Below are 10,714 nucleotides of genomic sequence, written 5' to 3'. Positions count from 1 at the left end.
GATGCAAGTGGACTTGTTTAACAAAGAGACCTCATTCAGTTTCAATTGATCAATGATGGATAGAAGCAGCCACACCCAAAGAAAGAACACTGGGAAATGAATGTAAACTGTTTGCATTTTTGTTCTTCCCAGGTTATTTATACCTTCTGAATCCAATTCTTCCTGTGCAACAAGAGAATTGTTTGGTTCTGCACACATATATTGTATCTAGGATATACTGTGACATATTCAACATATATAGAATTGCTTGCCTATATAGGGGGTGGAGGGAGAGAGGGGAAAAATCAGAACAGAAGTGAATGCAAGGGATAATGTTGTAAAAAAATTACTCTGGCATGGGTTCTGTCAATAAAAAGTTATTATAATAAAAAAAAAAGAAAAAAAATGACTTTCTCCAAAACCCTTTAATGTTGCTAGCTTCCCTCTGTGATTATTTCTAACTTATCAAATACATATATATATATATGTATATAAACACATCTACTTGCTCATAATTGTTTGTATATCATCTTCTCAAATAAATTGATTCCTTGAAAAAAAAAAGAGATTTTCTCTTACTGTCTCTTTCTTCTCTCTGTCTCTCTGTCTCTGTCTCTGTCTCTCTCTCTCTCTCTCTCTCTCTGTGTCTCTCGGCATCCTCAGTATTTAGTGAAGTACATGATACTTAATAGGCATTAAATAAATGCTTGTTGATTATTCAACATACCTAAGGTCAGAATCAGGATTCAATGAAGATAAAAGTACCAAATTAAATAGTAATGCAATTAAAAATAAATATGTCTTACACTTGGAACCAAAAATTCAACTTCACAAATCTAAAATGAGGAAAGTGCAGTTAGAAGTCTATTTGGAAATTTTTTGGAGACTATACTGGAATGCAAATCCAATACAATTCAACAATATAATATGTATAATAGCATAGTGCTCATAGTAGGTACTTAATAATTTATTAATTGGTTGACTGGCAATCAAGAAAAGCAATATAGTCTTAAGCTACAATGAGAGTCTAGGGTGTAAGGACTATCTGGAGAGATGATACATTTGATTCTCATCTAGAGTATTCAAGTTTGGTTATAGCTATTACATATGACTTGATTGCAAGCGGTCTCAATCCTTTGAGAAGCTTACTGTTGACCACATGTATGCAAAAAAGTTAAGAACTTTTAACAAAAGGTAGAATTTATGGAGTGATGCCTACAAGAAGTGAGGGGACGCTATTCTTTGCTTTCTATTCTCCAATTCATTGGAATTATAACCAAGGGAATCTTGGGAAACTCAGAACACCCCTGTCAGTTTGTTAAAAGGTTAAGTCCCTCCCTAAAATGATTACAAAGGAGTGAATTTGGATTATCAGAAATTTAGGAGTTTCAAGAATCTTCAATTTCTAAATTAGACAAAAGCTTGGGATAGAAACCTTACACCCCCTGTTGAGCAAGAAGAGCTACCATAAAAATTTAAGACTTACATGTGCCCTTTACCTAGAAGACTATTCTGTGTCCCAGAAGAGCATGTCAGATAAGTTGTGGAGACTATACTTGCTCAAGAATAGGCTGAATCAGATGATCTCTGAGGTCCTATCTAACTAAAATATTTGTGAATTAATAATCAAATAGCTATTTCCCTATATCCTCCCTTTTCCTATCTCAGCACTAAAACTCATGCTTTCCCTTATCCCTGGAATATCACCCGTTCCCCCAACAACCTGTTCCCTCATGTTGAATCTTGCTTATTCTTCCAATGACAATACAAATCCTAATTCCCACAGAAACTTATTTATGAAAATTGGGGAAGCATTCATTTTCCAATCAGAAAATCTCTTTCCTTCCAACAGTCTCAAATAACATTTTAGAGGGATTGAGTGTGACGTACTAGACCAGAGATAGAATCCTACCTAATTACTTACTTAACCTTTCAGAGTCACAGAATATGATAGGAATTGGATGGAATCCCTAAAATTCTCTAGTATAACTGAGACATAAAAGGAATCTCCCACTATAGCATACCTGATGTGATCATCCAGCCTCTGCTTGAAGAGCTCTGACAAGGGAAACTCACTACCTCTAATGGCAAGCCCATTCAACTTTTAAACAGTTCTAATCATTAAGCTGCTAGGTGGTGCAATGGATAGAGTAGAAAGAGAAGGACTTGAGTTCAAATCTAGACTCAGTAAGTCACTCAACCTTGATTGCCTCAGTTTCCTCATCTGTAAAATGAGGAAATGGCAAACCATCCCACCAACTTTGCCAAGAAAACCCTAGATGAGATTACAACAAGTTGGATATGACTGAAATGACTAAACAATAACAATTATTAGGTAGCTGTTCATGACATAAAGCCTAAACTTTCATCCTCCTAAAAAATGGAGAAAATAATTGTTACATACTTGGTAAAGGTCTGTCAGGAAGATCAACTGTGTTAAAAGATCCTTCAATCCTTAAGGTGCTATAGAATTGTTAATTTTTCTTTTAGTATGTGCCTACCCTGTTCTATTTTAAATTCCATTTATCTGTGTGATAACCCTTCCAACTATGAGCTTATGTGATTACAAATACCATGAATTTTTAAGAAGTTGTCCTATCCATGGATATATGAATTCCAAACCTGCATCTCTGCAACTCCTACCCCATTATTTATAGTTTTGTTCCTAGTTGGGAACAGAGCAGAACAAATCTAAATCCTTTTTCTATTGTTATAATCGTTTGAATACCTGGAAGACAGTGTTCATGTCATGTTAGCTAAGTTGCACAGTGGATAGAGCACTATACCTGAATTAGGAAGACCTGATCAGGTTCAAATCCAGCCTCCAACACTTAATAGTCATGTGGCCCTAAGCAAGTCACCTAACTTCTGTTTGTCTCAATGTCTTCAACTGTAAAATTGAGATAATAAAAGCACCTTCTCTCTCAGGGTTATGTAAGAACTAAATGAGATAATATTTATAAAATACCTGCTTAACATAGTGACTGAAACATAGGCAATTAATCCTGCCTTCCTTTTTTCTTACCCCTATGCTAAACGCAGCTTGTTAAACTAGTCAGCAATTTGCCATGGTCTCCAGTTTCCATACCATTTTGACTTGCCCTCAAGATATGGTCCAGTTTGATAAGATACTAAGATGCAGCATCCAATGATTTCAGATGTGAGCTGACAAAATCAAAAGATAAACTACTCTTATTCAGGTTATGCTAACATCCCTGCTACATCCTATGCCTGCATTAGCTTTGTGATTGTTGTCTGTTAACTTGTAAAACTGATTGTAGGACATTTCTCTATTTTTTCACATGTACTATTTCATTTAGCCATATCTTCCCCCCTACCGTGAGCTTAGGCACCTCTTCTTTGATCTCAAGTGTGGGGCATTTATATCGATTTCTTCTATATTGCATTCAGCCTATGTCAAGATCTTTATGGATCACTTCAGAAAAAGGAAAACAAACCTAATTTGTTTTGTAGCATGAATGAGATGAAATAGAACTAATGTGTTCTTCCTCCCAAGAGGGATTTAGGATAACAGATAGCTAGGAAGATTATTCTAAAGGTGGAATTCGGGCAGTGCAATAGGCTGGTAGTCATGAAGAGTCCATCACGAGGCTCTTTAAGTCACATCATGAGAGTAGGTCACTACTCTGCCTAGGGTTCATCCTGATCCTACTTTCCCCCCCAGCTCTCTAGAAGTTTGTGCCCAACCCCCATTATCTTCAAGGCGATAACAACTCATTGTGACTTCATTAATGAGGTCACATTCCCTGAGCCTTTCCCGAGGGTGTAGGCAGGACAGGGCAAAGGATCCAGCCCTGGCTTGGTCCAGATACTGATGGGGAGCAGCCCTGGGTGCAGGGGGAGCCAGGAAGCTGCAGGGTTTTACAGCCACGGGGGTGAGCACCGAGCTGGGAGGTGGGATAGGCACAGAGCAGGGGGCAGGGGTAGCTGTCCAAGGCCAACCTTGCTCCCCACCCCAGCAGGCACAGCGCCCCACATCCTCCCCCACGGTGTCTGGCACCACACCCCAAGGACTTGGGCAGACGGACCGGCACTGGCGCGTCACTGAAGCATGGCGGGGGCCCGGGAGGAAGCGGGCGATAGCAGGCTGGTGGCAGGCCGGGAGCCGCCGCCGCGCATCATCACAGTAACAGCCAAGACACCACAGGAGCGCCAGGAGTTCACCCTGGCAGAAAACTGCAGTGTTAGGGAGTTCAAAGAGCAGATCTCAATGCGTCTTAACTGTGACGTGAACCGTCTAGTGCTCATCTTCACAGGGAAGATCCTGCGAGACCAGGACACACTGAGCCAGAGGGGAGTCCTTGATGGCACCACTGTCCATCTGGTGGTTCGGAACCGCTTCCCTGGATTCACCCCCTCATGCCATCTGACTGCCACACCCGCCACCTCAAATCAACCCATCCCAGGCAGCAACAGCACTGGGTCTTCACCCAGTACAGGGGCTGCTGGTCTGCTGACCAGGCTGGGCCGCATAGCCCGGGGCTCACCAGATCTGGCTGACTTTCTTGGCCATTTGGCTCAGCTCCTCATGGCGGTCCCCGAAGCTGTGGTGCAGTTCCTGGATGATCCCTCCATACAAGGTCTGCTGGGTGAAACGCCATCCAGCACCAATCCTTCTGGCACTGGACCTGGGCGGCTGATGGCTCAGCCACAGACTGCTCCACCAGCCCAAGCTGCTGAGACAGTGCCTGAGGCCCTTCGGAGCCCTGCTCTGCTGAGGGAGTTGTTGATGTTAAGAGCAGATGAGAGAGGTCTGGGGGCCCTGAAGGCTGTTCCTGGGGGCGATAATGCCCTGCGGCAGGTCTATGCCGATATCCAACAGCTGATGCTCACAGTCCCGGCCTCAGCACCCCGCGCCAAGGGCCCAGCTTCCTTGTCTGGTCCTTCTAATTCTTCTTCCTCAGCTGGGCCTCTTCGGCTGGGAAATGTGTGGCCTGGGGCCCAGGGCCGGGTTCTGGGAGCCTCAACACAGGCCACTTCACCCTATAGCTCTAGTATACCCAATCTGTACATGGGATTGGGACCTGGCTCACAGGATATGTCCCCAACTATAGGCAAAGGGGCCCTGCCAGGCCCATCCGCACCCTCTGCCTCTGCCCTGAGGAATGCCCTGAATGTACTGCATCAGAACCCATCCCTGTTGCACCAGCTCACTGCTGGCAGCCCTCTGAGGCCCCGTCTGCCCCTGCTTCCCATCCTCACTAATCCACGGGCTCTACAGGCTTGGCTACAGATTGAACAGGGCCTGCAGACACTCTCCATGGAGATTCCAGGGCTGGGACCCTGCCTACGGGGTTCTGGAAGGCCCCATGGGGGCCATGGAGGAGGTCTGGCTGGTGGGTCAAACTCCCGAGTATCCTCCCAGCAACCCACGTTAGCTGTGCTGCAGCTCCTCCAGGCTCTGGCCCATGCGAGCCCCAATGCCCTTCAGACCCCACCACCACCACCACCACTGCCGCCACCCCCATCAGAGGGCCGTTTCCAGCAGGAGCTGGACCAACTTAAGGCAATGGGCTTCTCCAATCGTGATGCCAACCTGCAAGCGCTGATTGCCACTGGCGGGGATATCCATGCTGCTATTGAGAGGCTACTGGGGGCCCCCCAGGCCTAGCACCCTGACCGCTTCCCTGGGGAACCTGAACTGGGAGAGGGAAAGAGAGAGGAAGAAGAAGAGGAAATAACTCATTTTCGGATAATCTCCTATTCAAATCGGAGATCACTGTGGACAGCACCACTCTGGCAGCTGTCTCGTTCTCCACTAAAAGGCCGCTGCTTGGCCGGATGTGTCTCGTGTCACTTTGTTTGAAGTGTTCTAAGTTATTGGGGTAGGTTTTGGGTTATACTTCTCATCACAGGGTCATAGGTACAAACATCTTATTTCTCATCCCTTTTCCTAGGAAGAGATAACTTATCTTCAGCAGAAGGAACAATTTATTGAAAATTATTTTATTCCCATTTTGTGAGCAAATGATGATGGTACTTTTGGAGAGGTGAATCAGTCCCAAACACAGAAGAGGTTTAGAATATGACCTAAAGTAGGACCTTCTTGATTTTCTCCATCTCCTTTTCTCTCTGCCTCTCCCTTTCCCTGCCCCTCTGGTTTTCAGGTCCTTTCTTAGTCTAGGCCTATGCCCAGGAGTTCTTCCCAAAATATCTACTTACTTTTGATCCTAATCTTACCTTTTTAAAGTAAAGCACATCCTTCACAAGAAGGACCCCCCTCCAAGCTTCACACACAAATGTGTGTTTATTTTTCCTCTAAGTTTTGGTCAAAGGACACAACTACATGAATGAAATAACTTTCATTAGATTATAATACTCTTAAATATATAGAACATTTTCTCATAAAGATATATCAATAGAGGGAATAAGCATGCATAAAACTCAAATATAAGGGCCTCAATGGGGGCTTAGAGATGTTTACAGGTTTAATCCCCACCTCTGTTGTAGGAATCCCAGTGGCTTGCTTCTGATGATATGAGGTACTTCCTGTGCTAGTCCCTGCTGGCTTTACATGTATTGAGCAGTGTCACCTTGTGTACCTCTGTGCCTGGTTTCTGATATTCTTGGCCCAGTAGTCCTCAAGGTAGTGTTGGACTCAACAAATTCCCTGCTATGGAATGTATCTGGGCATGTTTCTTTAGTATCTTAGCTTTCGTATATAGGATATTGTGATTAGAGGTTCTCCCAGATAAAGGCAGGCTGAAAATTACTTTTCCAGAACCACCACACTCAATTAACAAAGTCAGGCAAAAAGTTCTCAAATTAAGGTCAGACCTTTCCCTATTGATAACCTGATATTGGGGATTATAGAGCCTGAAAGTCTTCTCTAGGTTAGCTTCCAAGGACTCAGCCGGGGCGGGGGGGGGGGGGGGGGGGGGGGGGGGGGGGGGGGGGGGGGGGGGGGGGGGGGGGGGGGGGGAAGGTAAATTACAGAACTAAGATCACCATCCACTTTGCTCAATGTTCTTGTTATGTTTGTAGTCACAGCCTACTTTTTGTGATCCCTTTTGGGAATTTTTTGGGCAAAAATACTAGGATGTTTTGTCATTTCTTCATCAGTTCATTTTACACTTTTAAGATCCAGGCAACAGGATTAAATGACTTGCCCAGAGTCGTAGCTAGTAAGTGCTTTATGGTATGATTTGAACTCAGAAAGATGAATCTTCCCAACTCCAGGACAGCCCTCTCTCCACTGAACCATTTAGCTGCCCCTCTTGTCTAATGTACATTTGATTATTTTCATGCAGGGTTTTAGTGGTGGGGATGGGGGAACTCATTTTGCCTACATAGAGTGTTTTATCCACTTAATTTTTTTTCAACTTCAAACAATTGATTTTCCCTTTTCCTAGTAGCTAAGCTGCTTCTTTGGTTCCCTGTAAGTTGATCTCCAAAATGGAGCCCAAAGTGGGTTCAAAATATATATTGTAAATCAGAATGTATAAAGATGAATTGCATTCTATTCTTCCTATTCTTTATCCAAATTAATATCCATATTGTAAACTTGTCTCTAACACAACTCTGCCCCTTAACTTTGCAAATTTCTTCTTTCCCCTTTTTGTCCCCAAGGGACATTTTCATTTAACTTCATTTGCAGCCTCTGCATTAGCAGTTTCACCAGAAGCAAATAGAAAATATACATTACTTCAGAGCATATTCACATACTGCACCACTATATTACCTCCAGATATGTTCCCAGGGCAATGAACATTGAGTAAGAGCTTCCCCATACACCTTTTCAATTGGAATAGAAGAATGAATCTCAAGGGAAAGCAGTCATTTTTGTAATAGGGCAATAGATTGTAGTCTATATCCTCATTGTATTACTTTTTGCCCCAATCTTGTTTACCTCTCCTTCCCATTTGTAAAGGGTACTGTCATCCTTGAAATAATCAAGACAAAATCTTTCAGGATTATAACCTCAGTGTTATTCTTCACTTTTAAGCTTTTAATAAATTCAGCTATCCAATCTTTTATAATTCCCCTTCTCTCACTGAGTCTTAATACAGGCCTTCACAATCTTTTTAAAAAATAAGTTTTTATTGTCTTCTGTTTCTACATCATCATAGTTATATCCAGAATCCTTTCTTCTCCCTTTTCCCCTCTTGGATAACATCTCATGTAACAAATAGTATTTCTTAAATAACAAATCAGCACAGATAATTTGTACATTGAAAAAATCTAAAGACATGTGCCATGTAGACATCCCAATTTCAAAATAATTATATCCAGAATTCTTTCCTCTCCCTTTTCCCCCTTCAAATAACATAACAAATAGCATTTCTTAAGGAATAACAAATCAGCACATGTGCCATGTAGACATCCCAATTTCAAAAAGTGATAGCTTGGGATTGCCTTCCTATATTTTAAAATAATAGATTTTTTATTTTTTTAAATGTATGAAAAGATAGTTTTCAACATTCACCCTTGCAAAATCTTGTGTTCTAAATTTTTCTCCCTTCTCCCCTCCCCTAGATAGCAAGTAATTCAATATAGATTAAACATGTACAATTCCTCTAACCATATTTCCACATTTGTCATAAGGAGAAGAAAAATCAGATCAAAAGGAGGAAACATGAGAAAAAACAAAAACAGTGAAAATACTATACTGAATATAGAGACTATCCATATTCAGTCTCCATAGTTCCCTCTCAGGATGCAGATGGCTCTTTATCATCTCAAATCGATTGGGACTGGCTTGAATCACTGAATCCTTGAAAAGAGTCAAGAAACTCATAGTTGATCACATAATCATCTTGTTGCTGTGTACAATGTTTTGGTTTTACTCACTTCACTAAGCATCAGTTCATGCAAGTCTCTCCAGTTCTTTCTGAAATCATTGTTGATCATTTCTTATAGAACAATAGTAAATTACATTCATATACCATAACTTATTCAGCCATTCCCCAATTGATAGGCATCCCCTCAGTTTCTAGTTCCTTGCCACTATAAATAGGGCTGCTATAAACATTTTAGCACAGGTGGGTCCTTTTCTCTTTTTCATAATCACTTTGGGATACAGGCCCATAGAGATAGTGCTGTAAACTTGGCCACATCTTTTTCTAGGCATTGGATTCTTCAAATGGAAAATGGAGTTGGTCCAGATGTTCTGTAGTCCCTTTCTGTTCTAAATCTCTAATCCTCTGATCCTAGCTTCTTTCCATATCAGAATCTTTGATACTAATTTTCCCTATGGCTCCCTACTTTTGGGCTTCCTGGGTCCAAAACTTCCACAAGCTGGAATAACAGAAACCTTACTAGCCAAAACACCTGGGGAAGTCTCTTTTTTCCCCCTCAGGACTCAGTTTCCTCTTTTGTAAAGGATTGAGGAGGAGAGAGTGACAGTGACCTCTAAATTCCTTTCCTGCTTTAAATACTATGATTCTCCATCACAACTTACTTTTTGAGTATACAACTTAACCTCTTCCTTCCTTCCTATATGTATCACTATATCATTACCCCTACACTCAGAACATTCAGAGTAACTTGACATTTAATCAATAAATATTTGTAAGCATCTATTTCCTATGTACCAGGCACTATGTAAAAGCTGGGGATAGAAAGAAAAGTCTGCTTTCAAGGAACTTGCAGTCTGATATAAGAAACAACTTGCAAACAACTAGATATAAGTTACAGATAAGATAAATTGGTAAGCAACAGAGGGAAGGCCCTAAAATTGTGAGAGATCAAGAAAAGATTTTTGCAAAAGGTGGGATTTTATCTGGAAATTAAAGGAGGCCAGAGGAAGCAAGAAGCAGGGATGAGGAAATAATTCTAAGCAAAGGAGACAGTAAAAACTACCTGGCATAGGGAGATGGCATTTCTTGTTGATAAGGAAGCCATTAATTATCCTTGGATCTTGGCAAATGAGGGGCAGGTGGAAGAAATATAAAGAATAATAAGGTAGAAGGAACAGGTTATAAAGGACTTTGAATGTTTGAATGTCAAACATGGGATTTTATATATGATCTTGGAGGTGTTAGGAAGCCACTGACCAGCCCATGACAGTGCATTTATTGCTCTTCTTGTGAAACATGGAATTTATAGAAATGCAAACATGCTTGTGTTGATAATCATAGAAATAACCTCAGATAGGGAAGTGAGAAGCCTTGGTTCTAGTTTTAACTTTACTACTAACACCATGTGAGATTCAGTGTATTTACATATTGGAATTACACAAACACTATAAATTAGGGCTTAATCCATTGAAAATGATGAAAAATGTTAATACAAATTGAACTTAAAAATATGCTAGATATACTCCTTTTGAGATTAATTGTTAAATATTTACCAATATATCCTTGATTATAATCCACATAAACACTTTTTGAAGTCCTCAGTCATTCTTCATTGTAAAATGGTCTTGAGACCATAAAACTTGATTTTTCTCTAATTACTATAATTAAAGCAAAAACACAATTTTGAGTAAAATCTAAAGTATAAATACAACTTGGCATCTATTTCTCTGAAACTTAAATGTTCTCAATAACTTTATGGTTTTCTCTCTGTTATGGATCTGTGTGTATGTGTGTGTGTGTGTATGTGTAAAATACATTTTGTGTTTGTTCAATCATGTCTGACTCTTTTATCTTCCCATTTGGGGTTTTTTGACAAAGATACTGGAGTGGTTTGCCATTTCCTTCTCCAGATTGTATGACATATGACAAGGAACAGAGGCAAAGGAGTTTGTTACTTGTCCAGTGCTAGGTAGTAT

General features: G+C 41.1%; 1 protein-coding gene across 1 annotated transcript; it reads left to right on the top strand.

The window, feature by feature from the left end:
- The first annotated feature begins 3,732 nt into the window (after window positions 1-3,732).
- On the top strand, window positions 3,733-5,786 carry LOC100933726 (ubiquilin-1-like). The gene has a single exon (XM_003764790.4). The coding sequence runs from the start codon at window positions 4,052-4,054 to the stop codon at window positions 5,609-5,611; it is 1,560 nt and encodes a 519-aa protein (XP_003764838.1). The 5' UTR covers window positions 3,733-4,051; the 3' UTR covers window positions 5,612-5,786.
- The last annotated feature ends 4,928 nt before the right edge of the window (window positions 5,787-10,714 follow it).

Source organism: Sarcophilus harrisii, chromosome 3 (genome assembly GCF_902635505.1).
Source record: "Sarcophilus harrisii chromosome 3, mSarHar1.11, whole genome shotgun sequence".
NCBI lineage: Eukaryota > Metazoa > Chordata > Mammalia > Dasyuromorphia > Dasyuridae > Sarcophilus > Sarcophilus harrisii.
This window is presented reverse-complemented; position numbering and strand designations above follow the sequence as displayed.